Source organism: Dendrobates tinctorius, unplaced genomic scaffold (genome assembly GCF_039654945.1).
Source record: "Dendrobates tinctorius isolate UK_male_01 unplaced genomic scaffold, ASM3965494v1 ptg000015l, whole genome shotgun sequence".
Classification (NCBI taxonomy): domain Eukaryota; kingdom Metazoa; phylum Chordata; class Amphibia; order Anura; family Dendrobatidae; genus Dendrobates; species Dendrobates tinctorius.
Window position 1 is genome coordinate 42787594 of NW_027361683.1, and position 27213 is coordinate 42814806.

At 44.8% G+C, this 27213-nt stretch overlaps 1 protein-coding gene across 1 annotated transcript in view; it reads right to left on the reverse strand.

The window, feature by feature from the left end:
- The window catches only part of FGR (FGR proto-oncogene, Src family tyrosine kinase), a 417108-nt gene that overhangs the window by 186367 nt on the left and 203528 nt on the right, over positions 1 to 27213 (reverse strand). Inside the window, exon 4 of the mRNA XM_073564004.1 lies at positions 2960 to 3056. Within this exon, the coding sequence (XP_073420105.1) occupies positions 2960 to 3056 (97 nt within the window). The remainder of the gene's footprint in view (positions 1 to 2959; positions 3057 to 27213) is intronic.

Here is a 27213-nt window from a genome sequence, read left to right on the forward strand (position 1 = left end):
TTTAATTTTCTTCAGCCTTTCATTGACAGTGTAATGGGCAAAGTGAATGTGTAAACCAGTATCTTGAGACTTATCTTAGGAGTTTTCTGTCTGAGAATCAGGAAGATTGGGTTACTTACCTCCAGCTGAATTTGTGGTGAATAACCATTGACTTAAGTCTACTTTGGCATAAGTCCACTGGCATACGGATTCATCCTCAGTTTTGCTCTTTCAATAAGAATCATTCTTCAGGAATACCTGAAGAGGAACAGTTTTAATCATCTATTACATCAGTGTGGCAAGGTGTTCTTAATAATTTGAAGATGGCGTCCAAATATGTATAAGAGTTTGTCTGATTGAAGAAGATGTTTGATGGGTCTGGACCTATATGTTGGTGATTTGGTGTCCTCAAGGCACTTTAAGTTCAAAGTTCCTTTTAGGAAATTGGGATTCAGGTTTATGGGTCCCTATAAAATCGTGGCCATCGTCAATCCTGTAGCATTCCGCCTTCCTTTGCCACCCACTTTTTTGCCACCATAATGTTTTTCACTGATCTCCACTCGAAAAATACATTGTGTCCTCTGAATCATCCCCACCGCCACCTTTCCAGTCATTGTTGATGAGAATTTTGAATTTCAGATAGCGAAAGTTATCAGTTCTCGCTTGGCTTCATGATTTCAGTATCCTGAAAAGAGAATGTGGGTACCAGCAACTGATGTCCATGCATTCAGGTTGCTCCTGTTTGTTCACGCGGCACACCCAGAGGTCCCTCTTAGAAGAGGATGTACTGTCACAGTAAAACCGAGACAGAGAGGAGCCAGAAGACCGCGGTGTCTGATTTTACACACTCCTGCACTGGTTTTAAGTACTTCATCATCGTATTAAACAGTGCACGTTGTTTCCTTGCTAGCACTGCAAGGGTTAATATGTTCAGTTGAAGCCTGGACCTTTCCTACTTGGATTGTCTCAGCTGTTCAGTATTAGTCACTCCCCTCTGCTATATATGATCGCCTCTGGCACTTGGGGATTGCCAGTGTCAGTTCTTACTGTTTGGTTCTGGAGTTGGATGTGTTGCTCGTGGTTGGGGATGGTATTTGGAGATTGTTCAGGAGATTGTTGTTGGGATTTTTGTCTGTGTGCACATCCTCATTCTCTCCTATGGTTTCTCCTTCCTTTAACGCCCCTGTGTCCCTCTCTGTTGTTTCGTGAGTGTATTTTGTATGGTTGGCAGAAGAAGTGATGTATCAGCACAATCCAGAAATGATGTTGTTTTTCTGGGCCACATCTAATTTAAGATGACCTTTCACCAAACGCTTCATGTTGAATTGGACAAGCTATGACATAGTGGCTGCAGAGAAAAATATAACTTTTTTGAAATTTAATTTAACCTCTTTTTCATAAGTAGGCAGAAAGAAGGAAAGAAGAACACACCCTCACCATAGCTTACAGCAGGTTTGTCAGTGTATAACTTGTAATGATACAGCCCTGAGCTCATATTTTCGGCGGTGTGCATTAAAATACATCCACAGTTGTGTCTCTAGAGGGCAAGGGGAAGAAATACTGAAAACTATCTGATAACACCCACTTGCCTTAACAAAAGTTAACTCATTAGATAACAAATACTCTGCTAATGGAGAGGTTATTCCAATCTGCAGCCACTATTACACCGTGTCCAGTTCAACACGAAAAAATTGGTGAAAGATCATCTCTAAAATGGACTGAGGTGAAATTGAAAACTGTCCTGCAGACAAGAGGAGAGGAACCATCCATGCATCTCTGATGGTACAAGGTTGCATTAGAGCCCATGTCATGGGCAGCTTACTCGAAAAGGCACTATCAACACTGAGCATTATGTAGAGGTTTGAGAACAAAATATAGTCCCATCCAACTTTTATTTCAGGGAAGACGTTCCACATATTGTATCCACCATCACAACAGCATGGCTTTGCAGAAAAGTTCAGGTAAAGAACTGGCCGCCAGCAGTCCAGACTTTTCACCAATAGAAAATATCTGGTGCATTATGAAACAAAAAATCTGGCAAAGACCAAGGACTGTGGAGCAGCGAGAATCCTACATCAGACAAGAATTCAGCAGCATTCCTTTGACAAAATCCAACAAATGGTCTTCTCACTTCTCCTGTGTTCAGACTGTTTAAAAAGAAATTGGAATACTACATAATGGCGCCTGTCACAACGTTTTTGAGATAAAATATGGCTATAAGAAATTTTCAAATCATTGCATTCTTGTTTTCTTGACATTTTACACATTGTCCCAACTTTTTTGTAGTTGGAGATGTAATCGATATTGTGTAATACTTAACAGGATTGTTACATTAAACAACATATATTATAATTAATGATGAGCGGATGTGCTTGGATAAGGTGTGATCTGAGCATGCTTAGGTGCTAACCGAGTGTCTTTGGCATGCTCTAAGAATATGTTCGAGTCCCAGCGGCTGTATGTCTTGAACATGCAGGGATTGTCTACCAAATAGGTAATCCATGCATGTGTTGTGGCTGTTGAACAGCCCCGAGACATGCAGGCGTGCGTACTCGAACATATTATTCAAGCACTCTAGCATGCTTAGATAACACCTTATCCAAACATGTTTGCTCATCACTAATTATTATTTATCCTCAAGATAGGTGATAAAAGTATGATCTCTTTGGATTTTACTGCTGGGACCACTAACAACCACAAGAATTGGGATTCCAAAGTCCCTTCTCTGAATGGAGAAGTAGTTAGCATCAGGGGCCTCTGCTCAATTCACTGTGTATAATAGTAGTGGTCTCACATGCTCCATAGCGCTCCATTCACACAGGAGACTTTTGACCTTCCATTCTCAGGATTGGTGGGGTTCCCAAAAGAAAAAATCTAGATCCACTCCCAATGTGACAAATTTTCCAATAATAATTCTTGTAACACACTTATTATTTTAAAACAATTGTTTTGTTAGTTAGAAGATGTTTATATTACATACGAGTTGTTTATAATGTGAAATCTGTCCCCCTTTACAAAACTGAGGTCATCTTCTGTCCGAGCTTCATAATCATACAATGCAATGAAGGCTGTTGCTCCTAAGAAGAGGTGGAGAAGAAAGATTTCTTGAGAGAATAGTGGCTATAATAATCTTAGTTTCAGAAACAGTAAAACAAAGCAACAAAAAAATTGCATATTCAAACTTAAATGCTAAAATATCTGTCAGTTCAGCATTTCCTGGTTTTTACCTCGATGGTAAGAGAATATTCCAACAACTCATAATATGACCTCAGCTGTTTTACGGCCCTGATCCATTAATATAGGCATAGTTCACAAAGGACTTTATGCGGAGGTGTGCTGGAGTCAGATACTTCTGAATGATTAAGAGGTGCATACTTATTAATGAGTCAGGACTGTCGGTTGAGTGAGGTGCACCTCACCACAAATATTATAATAATAATAAATTTTATTTCTTTAGCGCTGACATATTCCCCAGCACTTTACATTTCAGAGGGGATTTGTACAGACGATAGACATTACAGCATAACAATAATCACATAGATTATAACAAATACCAAGAGGAATGAGGGCCCTGCTCGCAAGCTTACAGTCTATGAGGAAAGAGGCAGACAGGAAAGGTGGGTGGTAACAGTTGCCCTGATTGTATGGACCAGCCATAATAAATGTGTAACAGTACAGATGCAGAGGGCTAATGGATGCATAAAGCATGTGGGAGCATGATGCGGGGAACCTGGTTATGGTAAAACTTTTGGCTGTGCCACACAGGGATAGATTAGGTTATGTGTTGAGGCGATAGGCCAGTCTGAATAAGTGCGTTTTCAGGGCACCCTTAAAATTGTGGGGATTGGGGACTAATCATATTGACCTGGGGAGTACATTCCAAAGAATTGGAGCAGTACGTGTAAAGTCTTGGAGACGGGAGTGGGAGGTTCTGATTAATGAGGATGCTAACCTCAGGTCATCAGCAGAATGGAGGGCACGGGTAGGGTGGTATACTGAAACAAGGGAGGAGATGTAGGGTGTTGCTGAGCCATGGAGGGCTTTGTGGGTGAGGGTAATAAGTTTATACTGAATTCTCGAGTGGATGGGTAGCCAGTGTAATGACTGGCACAAGGTAGAGGCATTGGTAAAATGATTGGTGAGGAATATGATCCTGGCTGCAGCATTCAAGACAGATTGGAGGGGGGAAGAGTTTGGTAATATTACTCCAGCCTCAAGTTGCAGAAAAAATGTGTGCCTTTTCAAAGCTTATTACATCAGAATTCTGGCATAAAACCTTTGATGAATCGACCCTATAAGTGAAAGAGACCAGCAGATTTTCCCACTTTCCCCTCTACTCCTGCACACTCTTCTGTCAGCTCTTGGTCAGAACCAAAGGGGGAGTGAGGGGATGGGGACCCCCTGAGCATGACAAAAGGTATTGGCAAGTCATCCGCCATTTACATATACAGTACTTCCCCCTTCTTCCATACCAATCCCCTTAAATAACCAAACTATAGACCAAGATTGATTTTAATGGCCACAGTAGCCTTTATTATATCAAATAACAATTATAACAGATTAAACTTGAAGGATGGTCCTCGAAGCCCCTGATCTATGAAAGGCAGTATGTAAATAACCAACTGCTCAGGCTGGATATTTTACCTCTAGCAATTTAGCACCAGCTCAGAGGAAGCTGTTAACCAACCTGGCATTATTAACCTATTCCACCACCAACAAGCCCTTCCACTCCTTTAACACAGGGGTTCAACTATCTGCCGCCACTTAATAGATTCCACTTGGGGGTCCAGAACCTTGTGGGTCCTCCCTCCACCGATCCGCCACTAACCACATCCACCAACTTTGAGGACCCTCCCCGCCTTTTGCCACACTGCTACAACACAATAAGATTACCGAATAAAAATTAACAAGAAAACAACCCACAATACAATACATTATTAATAAAAATGTAAGATTTTGCTAACCCATTAGTTCTCTTTTCTGACTCCTGTAATTTCATATTAAAATATAAAATTAAAAGAGAGGGTGGGAGATTTCTAACTTGATCCAGTACGTGCCTAAGATGGCTGCTTTCTTCCCGGGCATCCCATTATATACCCCTTTTCCCTGCTATCCCCTCCCCTACAGTCCTTCCTCCCACATTGGTGTTCACCATAGCTTCCCCTACTAGATTTAACCCCTTTCATACCCCTCAACCACCTTCTCACTCAGATTCCAGCCCCAACCCTGTCAAGTCAGCCTCCTTTATATGGCAGGGCCCCAGTACCGCTTCACTTCTACAGCCAGTTTCAGACTAGGGTGCAAGGAGTCCCAAGAAACATTGATTTTGGGTGTCAACTGTTCTTATATATGGAAATACTACATTACCCTCATTCACAAATTTATCTATGCTTCAATAAAATAATCTGGACACTGAAAAGTTTGATAAATGAATGAGGAGATACTGCCCTTTTCCATACATAGCTAGTCAAGTGTATTGTGCCAACTATTGCTCATATGGGTGGGGACTTTGTCCTGCACAGGGGCCCACCAAGGGAATCACCTGTTTCCAGTCTGAACCTGTATGCAGTGCTCTGCTGGTTGAGGAGGCCGAATCTCGCCATGCACTCAGTCTCTCTTATTGTTGTTCCCCTGGAATATTGCTGCATGACAAGATCTATCGACGTTCCACATAAATAAGTGTGTGATGATGAATGTGCAATGTGTATGTATTGTGCATAATATGATGTATGAGGTTGTATATTTTATGACATATACAGTATATGGGAGGGTGCACATAGTAACACAAAACCCATGCATACTCAATAAAAACACAAACACAAAAGATGGAAGAAAATGGCCGTGATGTTTATTCAGTGTAACCAAATTAACTTTCTAATAGATAAATAAACTAATTGACAGAATAAACATAGATAAGTCCATGCATAAAGAATAAATGGGATGGCACTCACCATCCTGTAAACTCCATGATTTATTGAAGCATTTGTCATGTATTCGTAATATGCTGCAGGTGCTGAGGATGTTGCCACGGATCAGAGATAGACCAAGAGTTAAAAAGTTTATTTACAAGGGATATACTCCCACGCAGGGAGAAGCAGTGGGGGTTAAAAGTGACAGAGTAAATGGTAAAACAGTATAAAGGCTAGGGAAAGCTATTAAACAGTTATGCAGAGTTGAAACGGTTACATTGGAATTTTTGTAACTTATCAGTCCAGGGAAAGCTTGATTGCAAGGTCTCTTTCTCCCACGTTGAAACCGACAACAGCGGCGCTTGCAGTCTCTGTAGTCTCTCCTCTGGACGAAGCTGGGACCTCAGGGGTTAAAACAGGAAGCAGGGAGACGCTGCAAACCTGAGTCTCCGCTGCTCTAAGTCTCTGTATGATACACTGACAGTCTTTCCGCAGGAATGATGCTGCGCACACTGGGAAGTCTCTTTGTCACACTCAGGGGCCCCGGCTTGCCACTGCGGTTACCGAGACTGCGCTCACGGGTCACTGTCTCTGCACTGTCAGGGCGGAAGTCTCCTCTGGTCACAAAGGCTACCGAGTCCACATACTCACAGTTTTTCACTATGTCAGGAGTGGGGTAGGCACTTCTGCCGTATTCAGGTATATGTACCTCACCACTTCCTCCCATCATTAGGACCCGCAGAAGCACAGCCACGCGAAACGGCCGTCATCTTTGTATCCTGCACATTGCTCCCCTGCTGAAGATTTTTTAATGCTTCAATAAATCATAGATTTTACAGGACGGTGAGCGCCATCCCATTTATTCTTTACACATGGACTTTTGGCGACGTTTGTTTCTGGATTGAGCACCTGTGCGTCCAGGCATATAAGGCTGTAACATTTGTGACCCTGCCATTGGGTTGGTTAGTTGGGTGGTGCAGCAGTGCCGATTGCTTGTTTCTCTGCATATACTTTGATATAAATAAAACCTCCAATCAACCAATCCACCTGGAGAGCTGTGTGATTTTCCCTCAAATAAAACATCACAATGAGGAATAACAATAAAACCATATTATTGGTGGAGGGAAGGTGGGATCTTCTTTTCTTCAAAACGATGAATGAAAGAAATAGCCCAGAAGTGGGCCTTATATAGAACAAATTCTCCCCGTCTTTTATAAATCCACCAATGAGATTACAGGAAAAGTGCCCCAACAGAACCAGTCATAACTGGAAACAACCTGCTTGTGGATCTCCACAGCTTACTGAACTGACCTTTGAGCCTGGCCTGATAGCCATTACCAATAAAAACTATTAAAGACACGATGAACAAAGTTGATTAATTCCAGGTTTGTTTTACCATGAGACCCCCCTTTATTATTTTGTTTTTTTGCGGGGGAGGGCTACCATGGTAACACAAAACCCATACATACTCAATAAATACACAGACACAAAAGATGGAAGAAATTGGTCATAATGCTTATTCAGGGTAACCAAATGAACTTTCTAATAGATAAATATATTAATAGACAGAATAACCATAAATAAAACCTCCAATCAACCAACCCACCCAGAGAGCTGGGGGCGATCTTCCCAAATGCCATGACTCAAAGAGACATGGCCCCCCCAAAACACCATAGCCATTTCTCATCCATTGATTGGAAATCCAAGTTAAAAATGTCTAATCCGATATCTGAAAGGTGAACCATGTCACGCCTATAAATTCCCGGGGTAAAGCCTTCTAGATCCACGTGTCTAAAAGAAAAACTATTAACCAAAGGCATGAAGCTCTCCATTCCCTTATTAACCATTCTCCAAATTTTGTATAATAACGATAATTTATTCCCAGACCATAATAATCTAGGAATGATCTTGGAAAAAACAAAGCCAGAATGAGGGAACTCCAACTTAAGACCAGAAGGATCCTTCCTCATTAAAGCTAACAAATCAAGCGTTTTAATTTTTCTGAGGTCGTTCCCACCCAGGTGAAAAATAATAAGATCGGAATAAGGAAAGCGAATAGCTAGCTTCTTGAATTCCTTGACTAAATTTACCCACTTCATTCCTCTTATGCTGTGCCAAAAAACCTGGACTGAAGAGGAATTAAAAGACAAGTTCTTGGTATAGGACTTCTGGCTAGCTCTCTTCTGTGCCCAGAATATAAAAGAATGTCCAACAATCCAAAATACCAGGGGATCTGAAAGTGAATGTGAAAATTAATAATCATAAAGATCATAACGAACATATATTTTAAACCTACCAGACTCCCATCTGCCTAACTTCATAATTTTGCCATCGCACAGCCCCAATCTAGAAGCTTCCGCAGCTGCACAGAGCTGAAAACAATGGGATGCAATTTTAAGCCCGTCTTTTCCAAGGCTACATAAACATTTTTTAAGAACGGCAATGAATTGATAAATGGTAGATGGTTCATTATCTATGTTTATAAATAAAGGGCCTATCACGTTAGGCGTCCTCTCCAACCATCTCTTTGTATTGGTAACTGGACAAATTACTGAGTCAGGAATAGAATCGAGTCTTAAGCCCCCGTTACACACTGCGATATCGCTAGCAATATCGCTGCAAAGTCACCGATTTTGTTACACTTGAGCCTCTACCTATTTGATCAGTTTTTGACTTTCTCTTGAATAATGTTAAATAAGAATCTTTAAGTGAAGCATCCAAAAGCAATAACCCAGAGGGTTCAGATTTTTTGCTGAAACTAAATCACCTCCTCTAAGGGCTCCAAAAAAAGCTAAGCAAAAAGCTGAACTAAATAAAAGTGTTTTGTCTAGATAAATGCAAACTGTATTTAATGATAAACAGAGATCCCCCAATAAAGCAAAAGATATAGGGCGTCTAGCATCCGCCTTGTAGTTGCCTCTCTTAAAACCCTTTAAAAATTGCTTAATTGGGAATAAGTCGGTTAGAGGGGGTTTACCAATTAGTTTAAAAAAAAAAAAAATGATACCCCGGCCATAGATTTTTATGATGCTGAATAAGATAGGCCCTTATTAATCAAAAATTCAGCAAACTTCAGCCTCGAAATAGCAGAAGATACCACAAAGTTAAAATTGTTCAATAGGCAGAAATCAACCCACTGTTGCCATGCAGCCAAATAATCAGCCCATGATCTGATAGGGAATGTTCGATGAAATGAGGAATCAACCCAAAATTATGTCCCAAACAAGCGGGGGGCAGGGTGTTGCTTCTTCGTCGGCGTCTGGTTCCAACTGGTGAAATATCAACCACTGGTGGTGACAAAGAGAATTAGCAGTTAGCATTTTTTTGCTCGTGCCCAATCTAGCTTTAAGCCAGATATTAAATTTCAAACAGTTCAAAACTAGCTGTCTGATAATACTAGACGCCCATATGAGGAAAGGGTATTAGTGGAAAAAATGAGGCCTTGGTTGGCTAAAAAGATTAGGATTCTAGAATCACGCTTAAGAGAGCCCCATAAGTGAATGCCAAAAAAAAATTGAAAGAAGTTTAAGTACCACAGTATTTTTAGTTACGTGATTGGCTACCCAGCTTTCTGGTCAATGGTGAATGGACTAATGGGAAGAGAATAACATTCCATAAACTATGGACACATCAGTCAAAAAAATAAAAAGGTAAAGAGTTTGCCAAAATAAATGGGCTCTGCCAGCAAGATCTACCATTGAATGTGGAAAGGAAGTCTAGCCAGACTGAATTTAACATCCTCTTTTAAATCTGAGCAGACTCTGATATGAGAACCAGGAGATGAAAGACCTTTTGTGGCATCATAAAGGCGCCAAGAAAAGGCATGGCCTATGGGAATAATTTGTAGAACAAAATTTAATAAGCCTAGTAGTGATTGAAGATCCAGAGCAACCTTTTTCTTGGACAAAAAACCCGATAACGCATTTCTTAATTTAAGAGTCTTTTCTTCTGGGAGTCTGCATTCCATTTTAGATGAATTTAAGGTTATGCCCAGAAAGTTGGTAAAACCTTTGTCTACAGTCCGATTAGAACGCCAAAATTCTGGCACATTGACATAAATTTATTCAATAAATGCATGCAGTTCTGTAAATCGACTGCCGAATCAAAGGAGGAGTAGCTAACTGAAGACAAAGATTTATCTACCTCGTCATTTAGAGAAAGACCATGGGGGCATGGGGGTAAGATACATGATGTACAAAGAGGTAAGATCCTTTTTAGTTGACAATACCCAGAGGGGAGATATGAAAATCCAGAAAAGCTGAAGAATGAAAAGGGCCTGCTATTCTGCCTAGTTCCAGCTCTTTGTAAATTTTTTCTCTTGCTACATTAGGGTATCTCGACAGGGAAGGTAAATTATTAACCAATTTGCAACCCGTCCTTTTAAAAGGGGGATATAAAAACCTTGAGAAAAACCCTGGTATAGCAAATCCCTACTCTCCCAATGTGGATACCTGTCTACCCATGCTACCATTTTTCCCAATTTCCCTGGTGTCGGAGCTTTTGCAATTAAATTTTCTAATTGATGGCTGTTGTGTGCTCTGTTTTCTAAAGCATTTAGCCATGGGGTGCAAGCCCCTGCAGAATGAACATTAGTGGCAAAACCTGCAATTACTGAGCCATTTGCAAGACGTTTCATTAAATGCAAAGCAAACGCCCCTCCTACTAAAATTGTTAGCAGGTTGCTTTACCAAAAAATGTCTCTGTGGGAGCATTAAATTGATCCAAAAGGACAACGTCTTTGACACCCCATGTAATGTTTGGATGGACAGACAGTTTTTGTCTGAAAGCCTCGGCATAACTAAGCCAGGACTTGACTCCAAAGTTACGATAGGCTTCCAAAATTATGTCGCCGTGTTGAAAAAGTTCACTAGATAAGTTAGGGAACAGCCGAGTAAATGGAAAAGGCCTGGAGCCAATTATTAAAAGATCTAAGACCTCCGCGCTTCCTGTCATCGGTAGCAGATTTATCCTCTCTCTTTTCAAATTTACCCAGCTGCTCTTTTTGAGGTAAAAGGGAGAACAGATCAACATAATGTCTGCCGCAGATAAGGTCCTTAACAGAGGCAGTCAAATGAAAGCTTAAAGGAGAAAGTTCGCAAGTAAGCGCTTCTTTCTAAAGAATTTGAGGGACCATGCTGACATTGCTAACAAGGGGACTGACAGCATCAGATTTATGCTGAATGGCTATAGGGAAATCTCGATTAGCTGCTTCACCTAGAGCCTCAGCCAACGCATCCTTAAAAATTGATCTGTGGCACCCCTGCGGTCTGGCTGCCACAGTACTATCTAACCGGTGGTGGTAGTATTGTCTGGAAGTATCTGGAGCTCCCTTCACTAAGTAAACCATGCATCCACACACAAGCTCATCCTTGACCAGAAGGGGGAGCACAAACCCCTAGTATGTAGGGTGACTGCCTTTTCTTGCTGGGGGGAGGAGTAAGGATGTTACCCCAGGGGCATGCTCTTGCTGAGGGGAGTGATCAATCTTGCTGCATTACAATCTATCCCTTGGGGACCCAACTTGCAGCGCTGGCCATCCCTGGCCAGACACCTCAGCTGGCGTCACAATACAACCATAAACTATTATCCCCTGTAAATACTCCCCCTTCATGTGTCCGATTAGGGTCACAGTGCTGGGCAAACGCCACTGTGATATCCCCAATAGACTGTCTGCTTGGCTACCGAGTATCCCTGGGCCCACGTGGCCACGACAGATATGAGGCTAGAGTGGGAGACAGACAGGGTATATTGAAAATCTCACCCCTACTGGAAATACTGAGGTCCTGTTCCAGATCAGCGATGCAGCCGGAGCTCAAGCCCTGTATATGGGGCAACTGAACCTCTGTCGTAGATGGGCTGTTGTCCTCCCTGTCAGAGAGCGGAGTAGATTGACCCCAGGTGTTAGGAGTGGCGGAAGGCACTAAATAAAAATATAAATAAAGTGCCTTCGCCACTCGGGGTCCACCGTGCAGCGGATGAAATAACTGCTGCTAGGTGACGACAGAGCAATCTGGCGGTAGTGTGCACAGGGTTAACTGCACCCAATGTGCACTGCAGAGACTGTTGAACTCACAGAGACCTAGAAACAATAATAAACACAAAAACGCTGAGCCTGTTTAGGACACAGAACTACAGCGCTGCACCCACGGTATCTGGTCACAGGAGTATCACTAGATGGCGGTACTTACTCTGTCTAGACCTACCGACAAGGATCGGGTGTAGAGTGTCGCAATCGCAAACGCACGCAGGGCTGCAACTGCAGCGCGGCAAGAACGGAGCCGCTGCAATGACACTGCTAACTAGCAGGCGCAATGCTGACGCTAGGCTGCTGAGGCAATGGAGCAATAGCACGCTGGCGCTGATACTGGCAATAACTCAGGCACTCTCACAGAAGTAGTATCAGAGGGTAGGGGTTTCCAATGAGTCATTCATCAGTCCATGCATCCATCAACAAACATACAGCAGCAGTATGGCTATACTAGCGCATGGCGGAACAGCCATGCGCGCTTTTTATAGCGAGCGGGACCTTCCGGAAATCTCCAGGTCCCCAAGAGGAGCCAATGGAATCCGACACAGGACCTGAACACCTGACTCCCGAACTCCAATAGGAGTTCGTCCCATGAGCATGCTCAGATGCAGGGGTAGAGGACTTAGCCTCTGGAGAGAGTAGCCGCAAGGCAATCTCCTCTGCAGTCTCCTCTACAGCAGATGAAGAGCAGGAGGCTGCAGAATGTGAGGATCTAGATTTCAGCAAAGGAGAGGCAGAAATCTGACTCCTAACACCAGGATGGTGCCGGGTCCGGGCGGAGCTGAGCCGGGTGGCCAGAGCCGAACTTTCCTTAAGAGGAATAGCTGCCGCAGTGCTTTTACGGCTGTGACGGTTAAAGGCCCCGCCTGCGACATCTGATGACGTCTCCATCGTGGCTGGATGACAGCGATGGAAATCTCACGCCGGGCTCGGAGACTTCCGGGGACGGGGCCCCTGGGACTTCACACACATTTCCTGTGCATGGCTGCCGGACTTCGGTGAAGACTGCGGTGGTGAGTAGGAGACCCTGGGCTTTTGGGTCCTGCAAGATAGCAATTCTATGAGATGAGGGCGAGTCTTGACACAGAGGCAGGTAAGGGGGACGCGGGTCTGGAGGAGGAGGGCTGGCTTCGAGTGCTGCCGTGGGAAGTTTTATAACCAAGCAGCTCCTTAGCCATTCCGCTCCGTCCTCCTTGCCTGACCTCAAAACGAGTTGCTGAAGAAGATTCTCCATTCAGGCGTCTTTTCTTCTGCTCTAACGATGACTGGTATCTTCTTTTGTTCAAAACGAAGAATGAGAGAAATAGCCCAGAAGTGGGCCTTATATAGGACAAATTCTCCCCATCTTTTACAAATCCAACAATGAGATTACAGGAAACATGTGCCAACAGAAACGGTCATAACTGGAAACAACCTGCTTGTGGATCTCCACAGCTTACTGGGCTGACCTTTGACCCTGGCCTGATAGACATTACCAACAAAAACTTTTAAAGACACGATGAACAAAGTTGATTAATTTCAGGTTTGTTTTACCATGAGACTTTCCCTTTATTATTTTTTGTTGTGGAGGGCTGCCATTATACATATTCTGGGTGCAGGCCACTATATACTGATGGATGCTGGGCATGAGCACTATATACTTATGTATGGTAGGAATCTACATTATGTAATGATATGAGAGTGGGGTATACATTATACACTGATATACACTCACTGGCCACTTTATTAGGTACACCATGCTAGTAACGGGTTGGACCCCCTTTTGCCTTCAGAACTGCCTCAATTCTTCGTGGCAGAGATTCAACAAGGTGCTGGAAGCATTCCTCAGAGATTTTGGACCATATTGACATGATGGCATCACACAGTTGGCGCAGATTTGTCGGCTGCACATCCCTGATGCGAATCTCCCGTTCCACCACATCCCAAAGATGCTCTATTGGATTGAGATCTGGTGATTGAGGAGGCCATTTGAGTACAGTGAACTCATTGTCATGTTCAAGAAACCAATCTGAGATGATTCGAGCTTTATGACATGGCGCATTATCCTGCTGAAAGTAGCCATCAGATGTTGGGTACATTGTGGTCATAAAGGGATGGACATGGTCAGCAACAATACTCAGGTAGGCTGTGGCGTTGCAACGATGCTCAATTGGTACCAAGGGGCCCAAAGAGTGCCAAGAAAAAATTCCCCACACCATGACACCACCACCACCAGCCTGAACCGTTGATACAAGGCTGGATGGATCCATGCTTTCATGTTGTTTACGCCAAATTCTGACCCTACCATCCGAATGTCGCAGCAGAAATCGAGACTCATCAGACCAGGCAACGTTTTTCCAATCTTCTACTGTCCAATTTCGATGAGCTTGTGCAAATTGTAGCCTCAGTTTCCTGTTCTTAGCTGAGAGGAGTGGTACCCAGTGTGGTCTTCTGCTGCTGTAGCCCATCTGCCTCAAAGTTCGACGCACTGTGCGTTCAGAGATGCTCTTCTGCCTACCTTGGTTGTAACGGGTGGCAATTTGAGTCACTGTTGCCTTTCTATCAGCTCGAACCAGTATGCCCATTCTCCTCTGACCTCTGGCATCAACAAGGCATTTCCGGCCACAGAACTGCCGCTCACTGGATTTTTTTTCTTTTTCGGACCATTCTCTGTAAACCCTAGAGATGGTTGTGCGTGAAAATCCCAGTAGATCAGCAGTTTCTGAAATACTCAGACCAGCCCTTCTGGCACCAACAATCATGCCACGTTCAAAGGCACTCAAATCACCTTTCTTCCCCATACTGATGCTCGGTTTGAACTGCAGGAGATTGTCTTGACCATGTCTACATGCCTAAATGCACTGAGTTGCCGCCATGTGATTGGCTGATTAGAAATTAAGTCTTAACACACAGTTGGACAGGTGTACCTATTAAAGTGGCCAGTGAGTGTATACTGGGTGCAGGAGATTATATACTGATGTATGCTGGGCATGAGCATTATATACTGATGTATGGTAGGAGTCTACATTATGCAATGATGTGTGAGTGGCGTATACATTATACACTGATATATACTGGGTGCAGGACTTTATATACTGATGTTTATTGGGTGTGAACACTATATACTGATGTGTGAGGGAAGTCTACATTATGTAATGATGAAAGAGTGGGACATACATTATATGCTGATATATACTGGGTGAAGGCATTATGTTCTGATGTATGAGGGAGTCTTCATTATGTAATGATGTGTGAGTGGGGTCATGGACGTACCCAGGATCTCAACGGGGGGGCAAGCCATGTACATCATCACCAGCCCCAGCCCACTGAGCCCAGCACCTGATTATATATCATCACCAGCCCACTGAGCCCAGCACCACCTGTATATACATCATCACCAGACCCAGCCCACTTAGCCCAGCACCTGTATGTACATCATCACCAGCCCCAGCTCACTAAGCCCAGCACCTGTATATACATCATCACCAGCCGCAGCCCACTAAGCCCAGCACCTGTATATACATCATCACCATCCCCAGCTCACTAAGCCCAGCACCTGTATATACATCATCACCAGCCCACTAAGCCCAGCACCTGTATATACATCATCACCAGCCCACTAAGCCCAGCACCTGTATATACATCATCACCAGCCCACTAAGCCCAGCACCTGTATATATCATCACCAGCCCACTGAGCCCAGCACCTGTATATACATCATCACCAGCCCCAGCTCAGAGCCCAGCACCTGATTATACATCATCACCAGCCCACTGAGCCCAGCACCACCTGTATATACATCATCACCAACCCCAGCTCACTAAGCCCAGCACCTGTATATACATCATCACTAGCCCCAGCTCACTAAGCCCAGCACCTGTATATACATCATCCCCAGCCCACTAAGCCCAGCACCTACAGTATATATTCTGTCCCTGGGGCCTGCGGCTGCAAATATGGCTCTGTGAGATGCTGGATCTCTTCACCTTACTTACAATTGGCGACGGTCACAGATAGCTCAACTCAGCTGCCGGCACACATGTTATGAAGAATCCAGAAGAGACTTTGATTTCTTTAAGAATTCTTGTTGAATGCATACAAACAGCAGCAGGTAAAAAAGACTTTCTTCAGACAGGCTGAAAGCATATGTGCTTCTAATGAAGCCAAGATGGAAAATGAGACACAGGAGGAAGAAGAAGGAAGTGACATCACACCCAGAAGAGGGAGACAGAGACAGAAGGGACAAACTTGGTGGAAAGGAAGGATTTTAGCTATGCAAAACACAGGAACACATAGCAACAGTAAAACAATATGAGAGACTGCAATACAGCAAGTAAAATGCACAGGACAGTCTGTAAAATGTCTCATTCATGGGACATAACACTCCCCATATGAAATCTATAGATTTCATAATTTTTATTATGTCCTCGGGAGATGTCGCTGTAGACTTGAAAAACAAGCATGCAAGTAATAACAACAACAACAGTTGTAGTCCAATTGACATGGTCCAATCTTCAGTTGGAGGCATGAAGCCCTCAACAGCGGAATAGTCTGAGTCCAAATGTAAACCTATCTTCAGATTGGGGAAGCCGCAATGTGCAAACACTTCCACCAACCCAATAATCCGCTGGAGAAAGTTCAAATGTTAGGGTACCGTTACACGTAATGATGTCCCAGCGATCCCACCAATGATCCGACGTGGATGGGATCACTGGGACATTGTTAGCTGATCGCTGGTGAGCTGTCACATAGACAGCCCCTCCAGCGATCAGGACCAGCGAGCATGCTGGTTACCAACGTAAACATCGGGTTTCTAAGGGCTGCGGGGCGCTTAGAAACCCGATGTTTACCCTAGATACCAGCGTGCACTGCAGGCAGGGCGGGAGGTGGAGGCAGAGCAGCGCACAGACAGACCGGCGTAGCTCTGCTATCTGCTACTCCGGTCTGACAGACTAGAGTAGCAGATAGCAGAGCTACTCCGGTCTGTGCGCCACCCTGCCTGCAGTGCACGCTGGTATCTAGGGTAAACATCAGGTTTCTAAGGGCCCCGCAGCCCTTAGAAACCTGATGTTTACAATGGTAACAAGCGCAGCGTCGCTCATCGCTGGCTCCCGCTGCAACATGCAGCGATGCGTGCAGGCCAGCGGGAGACCAGCGATGAAAAAATGGCCCAGGACGATCCAGCACGATCAGCGATACCCTGCGGGGGGGCCGATCGCTGCTGCATGTCACCCACAGCGATCTCGCTGGAGAGATCACTGATGTGTCACAAAATCAGCGATCTCACCAGCGAGATCGCTGTGTGTAACAGGCCCTTTAGAATGTTCCAACACAGCTGGAGGAGTATATGGCGGTAGGCTCCCCGCCGTGAGCTGTGTCCATAAACAATGACTTTCATGTGATGTCTTCTGACCATCTTGAGAAGCACTCAAAGCGGAGAGACCTCAGTTTCAATTTTGGCATCACAGAAGTGTACTGGGCAGAAAGCATTGGACTGATCTCTTGGTCAGACTCTGGTTCCACCAGCTTGAAAATGTTGAAGTCCCTTGAACTGGAATCCTTGTACAGGAGCCTTGGAGGTGACACCCATATGTTGTCATTGAGTTTAGACGCGGCTGTGAGTCTTGTCCCTCGGTCAGCTGGATTCATGTCAGTAGGGACGTAGTACCACTGGTCAGGGGTAGAAAAGCTTCTTATACGCTCTACTCTATTGTTGTCGTAGACATAAAATTGTTTTGTTTGGTTATAGATGTAACCAAGTACCACTTTACTGTCTGTGTAGAAGGTAAATGAATCAATAGCAATGTCCATTTTGTCCTTTATAGCTTCAGCTAACTCCACTGCCAGAACGGCGGCACAAAGTTTGAGTCTTGGAACAGAGTGCGCAGGTTTCGGGATTAGTTTTGACATAACCGAGGATGAATCTACAATGCACCTTGTTACCTTCTTTCAAAGTCTTCAGGTAGGCTACGGCAGCTATAGCCTCTGTAGAAGCGTTGGAGAAAATGTGGACTTCTCTTCTGATGGTGGCTGAAAGGGTGCCTGGGGAATAACAACGTGGGATTTGTAAATGCTCTAAGACCTTCAGAGACTTCTTCCATGCCTCCCACATTTGTTGTTTCTGGGATGGTAGCGGAGTGTCCCAATCCGTACTCTCGGCGGTCAACTGTCTCAACAGTATCTTGCCTTGAATTGTGATGGGTGCGATAAACCCGAGAGGATCATAGATGCTGTTCACAACAGATAGGACTCCTCATTTAGTGAAAGGTTTATCGCAAGCTGACACCTGGAAAGTGAATGTGTCCTGCTTAATATCCCAAAGCAGACCAAGGCTGCGTTGTGTGGGAGGAACGTCAGAACCCAGAACAAGTTCCCTTACACCAGCAGCGTGATCCTCAGATAGAAATGCTTTCATTACCTTTTCACTGTTGGAGATGATTTTGTGGAGTCTAAGGTTCGCTGTTGACAGCATTTCCTGAGTCCTAAAGAGCAGATCGATAGTCTCTTCACTTGTGGGAAGAGACATAAGCCCATCATCCACGTAGAAGTTTCTTTCCACAAATAGACGAGCATCAGACCCATACCCTCTCTCACCTTCCCGTGCTGTCCGTCTTAGTCCATAGATGGCCACTGCAGGCGAGGGGCTGTTCCCGAAGACGTGCACCTTCATCCTGTAGTCTATGACCTTGTTGCGGACGTCGTTGTCTTTGTGCCATAGGAATCTGAGGTAGTTTCTGCTGTCTTCTCTCATGGTAAAACAATGAAACATTTGTTGAATGTCAGCCATTACTGCGAAATATTCTTGTCTGAATCAGTACTCCTATAAGGCTGTTGTTTAGATTAGGCCCAGTGAGGAGCAGTCTATTTAGTGAGATGCCTTCATACTGAGCACTGGAGTCAAACACCACTCTAATTTGGTCGGGTTTGTGAGGATGGCAGACACCAAAGGATGGAAGATATCAGCATTCTTCACCTTCTTTTAGCAGGGGTGCGGGTCCCACATGACCTCTATCGAAGATATTCTGCATGAAGTTGACAAAATGTTTCTCCATCTCCGGCTTTCTCTTTAAGGTGCGTTTTAGGGATGAAAACCTTGCCGTTGCTTGTTGCAGATTATCAGGTAGCCTTGTTCTTGGAGAACGAAAAGGTAAAGATGCTACCCAGCTATTTGAATCGTCTTGGGCGAATTCCTTTTCCATAATCTTTATATATTATTTGTCCTCCCTTGCAGGTGCTAGCCGGTTGTCTTCTCTTGTAGAGTTGAACACTGTTGACCCGAGGTCATCATTACGGGACAGGAATATGTTCGTGTCATCAGAGGTTTCTTTCTTCCACTTGTTGTCGCTTATCTTCTCTTTCACCCAGTAATGATGTGGGCATGGTTGAAAGTAAGTGCTGCAACCATTCGGTAGGACGTGAGTCTTAAATGAGGAAATCCTCATGGGTCTCTTCATCTTTTCTATACATACATTGGCTATGATAACCCAGCCTAGGTCAAGGCGTTGAGCAAATGGAGCATCGTGTGGCCCGTTGATTTGCTGACGTACCTTGTGAAGTCGCAGAATGTCTCTGCCAAGCAGGATCAGGATGTTTGCACTGTTGTCGAGAGCTGGTATCTTGCCTGCCAAAGTCTTTAGATGAGGGTGATGGAGTGCAGCCTCTGGAGTTGGAATTTCCTCTGTTAGACGGTATCTGGTTGCATTTGACCAGAGTGGGTAAGGGTATCTCCACATTGTTCTCAAGAGAAGACACCATGAGCCCATTGGCTCTTCTCCCAGAGACATCCGTAACACCGCTGCAGGTGCCTAGGGTGTAGGAGTGAGAGTTTCCCTTTAAGTCAAACATATCAAAGAGTTCTGACCTTGCAAGTGACCGGTTGCTCTGATCATCCAGGATAACATACACCCTTGCGGCTTTCTCTGGTCGACCCTTGGGATACACATTCACCAGGCATATCTTCGCACACGACTTGTCCCAGAGGCCTTCTCCGCAGACATCTGTGCATGAAGAAGAAATTGAGATAGAACTCACTGTTTGAACAGCATCCTCCCTGCCTTGCCTCGTGGTGGGGGAAGGCGTAAGCTGTGCAGTGTTAGATTGGGATGGATGGAGCGCTTGCACATGCTCTTCACTGTCACACTCCAAACACTTAATAGATATTTTACAGTCCTTAGCAAAGTGTTCAGTAGAAGCGCAGCACCTGTAACATATCTCAAAGTTCTTCAGAAGCTCTTTGCGTTCCTGGAGTGGTTTCTTTCTGAAGCCGATGCACTTCTTTAAGAGATGAGGTTTCTTGTGAATGGGACACATACGATTATGATTTTCAACCTTCTCACCTTTGTCGCTCTTATCTTGTGATACTGAAGGTGTGGGAAAAACATCCGTCTTGTTGACGGACATTGGAGCTCGGCGGTTCCTGTAGTTAAGACGTGGACTGTCGTGTTTAGGAGATGAAACAGGGTCGCTGTGTTCTCCATAGGAAAAACTTGGCTCGGTCTTACACTCTGCAATATTTTCAATGAACTCGCAGAAGTAGGAAAATGGAGGGAAGGAGACTTGGTTTTCCCTTTTGTATTTTGATCCAAGCATGGCCCACTTATTTAGGATATTGGACGGCAGCTTGGAAACTATTGGGTTTACCCCATGAGCAGTGTCCAGGTAGCTGAGGCCAGACAGGTACAGGTTTGCTTTGGCCAGCTGAAGCTCTAACAGGAGGTCGCTGAGCTCTTGGAACCTTGTACTGTCCTTATTAGATACCTTTGGAAAATCCTCTAGTTGCTTGAACAGGGCCTTTTCTATGGCCTCAGGACTGCCATAGCTTCTTTCTAGCCTCTTCCATGCAGCGGTGAGACCCGCAATGGGATTACTGATGTGGCGGATTTAAGTCTCTTGACTCGATCTGTGGATTGTGGACGAAGCCACCTGATTAGCAGGTCTAGCTCTTCAGCGGCGGTGATGCCGAGGTCACTGATTGTGTTAAAGGTGCACTTCCAACCCCTGTCATTCTCAGGTTTATCGTCAAACTTTGTAAGACCGGTCTTAGTTAGATCACGCCGAATCATGTACCTTGCAAGGCCGGTCATATCAGCATTCTCCGATTTTGGAAGAACCGTTGCTAGCTGGATAGCATTGTTTCTACAGTCTGTGCTTTGACCTGGGAATGCAGGTACACATGGGGCAGTGCAGGCGTTCAGTCCATTAAGTGGCTTAATGAGCTTAGTTTATGCCACACATGGGACTGGAATTGTGTGACTGACCGGAGTGTGGTGACTTGCCTGCATACTGGCCTGCACGTATGTTTCTGTGTATAAGATTTGGTGAGGTGCAGGTTTCCGGTACATTTCGGTGCACAGAGGAGGATCAGGATGCAAGGTTGGCAGCGTATTGTACTGACCTTGGGTGCGGGATGCGGGTAAACACTGTGTCCTGTTGTCTCAGGGGAGCATCTGTGCGGTCAGGAAGGATAGCAGGAGCAGGGGTAGCACTGTATTGGCTTTGTACATAGTCCCTAGTACGCTTAAGAGGGTCTTCAGTATCAAAATCACTTAAACTTTGGCTTCCACTGATGGCTTGTTCCAGGACCTTTAACCTTGCCATGGCAATGGCGTGTTCGCGTTCCTTCTCTAGGGCCCCTATTTTCATCTCAGTATCCCTTTGAGCAAAGGCAGGTTGTATTTTAGTGGCCTCAGCTACAGCACGTGCTTTTACGAGCTGTTCGCTAAGGGTTGAGGATTTTGAAGAGCGTGACTTAGATGATCGCTATGACTGTCTGGCCGAGCCAGAAATACAAGGTGACATCTCGGCCATTAGCACGTTTCTTGCCTCTGTTTTGGCTTTTATATCACGCACCATGCTTTCTCTCTCAGAGTTAATTTTTTGGAAAGCTTGCAGCTCTTTGCAGGTAACTAATGGATTAAGTTTCTTTTAGGCCGGAGTCACACTGGCGAGGAATACGGCCGAGTGAGAGGCGCAAAAAGCACGCATTAGACACGGACCAATGATTCTCTATGGGGTCCCTCGCACCAGCCGTATATTTCTCCTCAGTATCCTACGCTCCGTGCCACTCGCAGCATGCTGCGATTGTCAGCGTACTACGGCCGTAGTACGCCAATGCAAGTCTATGGGTGCACAAAAAATACGGATTACACACGGACCACACATGTGACTTTTTTTTCATTTTATTTGCATATTATGGTGGAAAATAAGTATTTGGTCAGAAACAAGCAATCAAGATTTCTGGCTCTCACAGACCTGTAACTTCTTCTTTAAGAGTCTCCTCTTTCCTCCACTCATTACCTGTAGTAATGGCACCTGTTTAAACTTATTATCAGTATAAAAAGACACCTGTGCACACCCTCAAACAGTCTGACTCCAAACTCCACTATGGTGAAGACCAAAGAGCTGTCAAAGGACACCAGAAACAAAATTGTAGCCCTGCACCAGGCTGGGAAGACTGAATCTGCAATAGCCAACCAGCTTGGAGTGAAGAAATCAACTGTGGGAGCAATAATTAGAAAATGAAAGACATACAAGACCACTGATAATCTCCCTCGATCTGGTGCTCCACGCAAAATCCCACCCCGTGGGGTCAGAATGATCACAAGAACGGTGAGCAAAAATCCCAGAACCACGCGGGGGGACCTAGTGAATGAACTGCAGAGAGCTGGGACCAATGTAACAAGGCCTACCATAAGTAACACACTACGCCACCATGGACTCAGATCCTGCAGTGCCAGACGTGTCCCACTGCTTAAGCCTGTACATGTCCGGGCCCATCTGAAGTTTGCTAGAGAGCATTTGGATGATCCAGAGGAGTTTTGGGAGAATGTCCTATGGTCTGATGAAACCAAACTGGAACTGTTTGGTAGAAACACAACTTGTCGTGTTTGGAGGAAAAAGAATACTGAGTTGCATCCATCAAACACCATACCTACTGTAAAGCATGGTGGTGGAAACATCATGCTTTGGGGCTGTTTCTCTGCAAAGGGGCCAGGACGACTGATCCGGGTACATGAAAGAATGAATGGGGCCATGTATCGTGAGATTTTGAGTGCAAACCTCCTTCCATCAGCAAGGGCATTGAAGATGAAACGTGGCTGGGTCTTTCAACATGACAATGATCCAAAGCACACCGCCAGGGCAACGAAGGAGTGGCTTCGTAAAAAGCATTTCAAGGTCCTGGAGTGGCCTAGCCAGTCTCCAGATCTCAACCCTATAGAAAACCTTTGGAGGGAGTTGAAAGTCCGTGTTGCCAAGCGAAAAGCCAAAAACATCACTGCTCTAGAGGAGATCTGCATGGAGGAATGGGCCAACATACCAACAACAGTGTGTGGCAACCTTGTGAAGACTTACAGAAAACGTTTGACCTCTGTCATTGCCAACAAAGGATATATCACAAAGTATTGAGATGAAATTTTGTTTCTGACCAAATACTTATTTTCCACCATAATATGCAAATAAAATGAAAAAAAAACAGACAATGTGATTTTCTGGATTTTTTTTTCTCAGTTTGTCTCCCATAGTTGAGGTCTACCTATGATGTAAATTACAGACGCCTCTCATCTTTTTAAGTGGTGGAACTTGCACTATTGCTGACTGACTAAATACTTTTTTGCCCCACTGTATATATATATATATATATATATAAATATATATATATGCATTCTATGTGTCTATATCTATTCTTTCATTTCTTTATTAAAACTGTCATAGGGCTCCATTATATGTCCATTTTGCAAGCCTGCGAGAAAATCTCGTCATACGGATGCCATACGGATTACATACGGATGCTTACATGCGCAAAATACGCGACCACACCTTGATTACGGATGACATACGGAGCACTATTTAGGGGTCTGTCATCCGTATTACGCATGTAAAATACTGACCATATTTTGCGCAGGTTAGAGTGACTCCAGCCTTACACTGCGATATACTGATCTGTTATTTTTACATAACGCTGATAATCTGAACACAGTTGTGCAAGGGTTCCCTCTGGTTGTCGGTGGGGAGAAGCAGGCTGAGACAGGCTGTCTATGTGACTCAGCAGTTTTTGCCATAGCTCTGCAGTAGCACGGAGAAGATTATGTTTACTGAATTCTAGATTCTCCCTTACTTTCCATGTGGGCATTGTGGGACATCTAGCCTTCTCACTAAATGATGGATCAAGTTCTATGCACTCATCCTCTCACAATGGGTCTGGCAGAGACCGTGTAGTAATTTCTTCAGCCATCCTGATTCACAGGGAGAAGGGGAGCTGTATAGTCTCTTATATGCTGAGAGCAGATGCTCTGCAGGAAGTTCTGTAGCTTTACAAAAGCTGTAGGCTTTACAGATGAATCTGGTAAGTCTTTTTTACTATTCTGTCCCCGGGGCCTGTGGCTGCAAATATGGCTCTGTGAGATGCTGGATCTCTTCACCTTACTTACAATTGGCGACGGTCACAGATAGCTTAACTCAGCTGCCGTCACACATGTTATGAAGAATCCAGAAGAGACTTTGATTTCTTTAAGAATTCTTGTTGAATGCATACAAACAGCAGCAGGTAAAAAAGACTTTCTTCAGACAGGCTGAAAGCATACGTGCTTCTAATGAAGCCAAGATGGAGAATGAGACACAGGAGGAAGAAGAAGGAAGTGACATCACACCCAGAAGAGGGAGACAGAAGGGAAAAACTTGATGGAAAGGGAGGATTTTAGCTATGCAAAAAACAGGAACACATAGCAACAGTAAAACAATATGAGAGACTGCAATACAGCAAGTAAAATGCACAGGACAGTCTGTAAAATGTCTCATTCATGGGACATAAGAGCATATATACATCATCACCAACTCCAGCCCACTGAGCCCGGCACATGTATATACATCATCACCAGCCCCAGCTCACTAAGCCCAGCACCTGATTATACATCATCACCAGCCCACTGAGCCCAGCACCACCTGTATATACATCATCCCCAGCCCACTGAGCCCAGCACCTGTATCTACATCATCTCCAGCTCCAGCCACTGAGCCCAGCACCTGTATAGACATCATCTCCAGCTCCAGCCACTGAGCCCAGCACCTGTATATACATCATCACCAGCCCACTGAGCCCAGCACCTGTATAGACATCATCGCCAGCCCACTGAGCCCAGCACCGGTATATACATCACCAGCCCACTGAGCTCAGAACCACCTGTATATACATCACCAGCCCACTAAGCCCAGCACCTGTACATACATCATCACCAGCTCCAGCCACTGAGCCCAGCACCTGTATACACATCACCAGCCCCAGCCCACTGAGCCCAGCATCTGCATATACATCATCACCAGCCCACTGAGCCCAGCACCTGTATATACATCACCAGCTCAGTGAGCCCAGCACCACCTGTATATACATCACCAGCCCCAGCCCACTGAGCCCAGCACCTGTATATACATCATCACCAGCTCCAGCCCACTAATCCCTACACAAACTGTATATATATCAGTGCAGCCACAGTCAGCCCCTGTATACATCAGCCCCTGTATACAAAAGTCCAGCCCCTGTATACACATCAGCCACAGCCAGCCCCTGTATTCACGTCAGCCACAGCCAGCTCCCAACCCCTGTATACATCAGCAACAGCCAGCCCCCAGCCCCTGTATACATCAGTAACAGCCAGCCCCCAGCCCCTGTATACATCAGCCCCTGTATACATCAGTCCAGCCCCTCTATACACATCAGCCACAGCCAGCCTCTGTATACATCAGCCACAGCCAGCCCCCATATACATCAGTCCAGCCCCTGTATACACATCAGCCACAGCCAGCCCCTGTATATATCAGCCACAGCCAGCCCCGAGCCCCTGTATACATCTGCCCCAAGCCCCTGTATACATCAGTCCAGTCCCTGTATACACATCAGCCACAGCCAGCCCCCAGACCCTGTATACCTCAGCCACAGACAACCCCCAGCCCCTGTATACCTCAGCCCAGCCTCAGCTCAGTACATGTCCTGTCTGACACTGTAGATTGCCGCAGAAGCGCACGAGTACAGCTCCTCCGGAGGCCTGAGTCACTGACCTGATACGTTCAGGTTCAGCAGCTGCTGGAGCCAGGGGCAGGAGGCAGGGAGAGCAGAGCGCTTTCTGTGGCCACAAAGAACGTCCTGACGTTCAACGTCAGGATGTTCTTATTAACCCCCTATGTACAGGGCCACTGCGCGCACTTGCAAAGCCGCTGGCGCTGTGCCCGACAGCTTGGGGCCCCTGTGCAAGAAATGTGTCTGGGCCCCCCTCCTTTTATGGAGACAAGCATATATACATATATATATATATATATATATACACATACACACACATATACAGTATATACACACAGTATATATATATAACTGCTCAAAAAAATAAAGGGAACACTATTTAATTTGCAACAGGTTGTTTGTGTTCTCTTTATTTCTTTGAGCAGTATATATATATACATGAATATATATATATATATATTACATAGTCTCCTTTATTATGTATACAGTGCCCTCTCTTGCTATGTACAGCACCGTCCTTTACATATTGGATTATATAGAGCCCTGTCTTTTATTACATGCCGTCCTCTCTTTTTAGATATATAATGCAATGATGGTTGATGGAGCATGAGAACGCTTGTTTTCTAATGGAGGGGATAATGGACTGATAGTCTGGTCACCGGCTCCTCCATCAGCAGTCATTTTATATCTGAGAGCAGACTATGTAATAAAAGAGGGCACTGCGAATAACAAAAATAACAAGAATACACTATGTAAGAGACAGCACTGTACATAACAGCAGAGGAAGCTATATAATAAGGAACGGCACCAAATATAACTAGAGAGGATGGTATGTAATAAGGGATGGTGTTATACATAACAAAAGAGGAAACTATGTAACTAAGGATGTTATACAGAATTAGTGAGTACACTATATACTAAAGGACTGTGCTATACATAAAAAGTGACTACACTATATACTGAGGGATGGCGCTATAGATAATAAGCTAGTACACTATATACTAAGGGACTGTGCTATACAAAATAAGTGAGTACACTAAATACTAAGGGACTGTGTTAAAGGGAACCTGTCACCTGTTTTGGCCGCTATAAGATACGGCTACTGCCTTTCAGAGCTTATCTACAGCATTCTACAATGCTGTAGATAAGCCCCCGATCCGACCTGAAAGATAAGAAATATAAGTTATATTATACTCACTTGGGGGGCGCTCCGGTCCGATGGGTGTCACAGGTCTGGGTCCAGCACCTCCCATCTTCTTGCGATGCCGCCCTCCTGCTTGCTTCATTGCTCCCCGGCTTCGCGCTCCTGC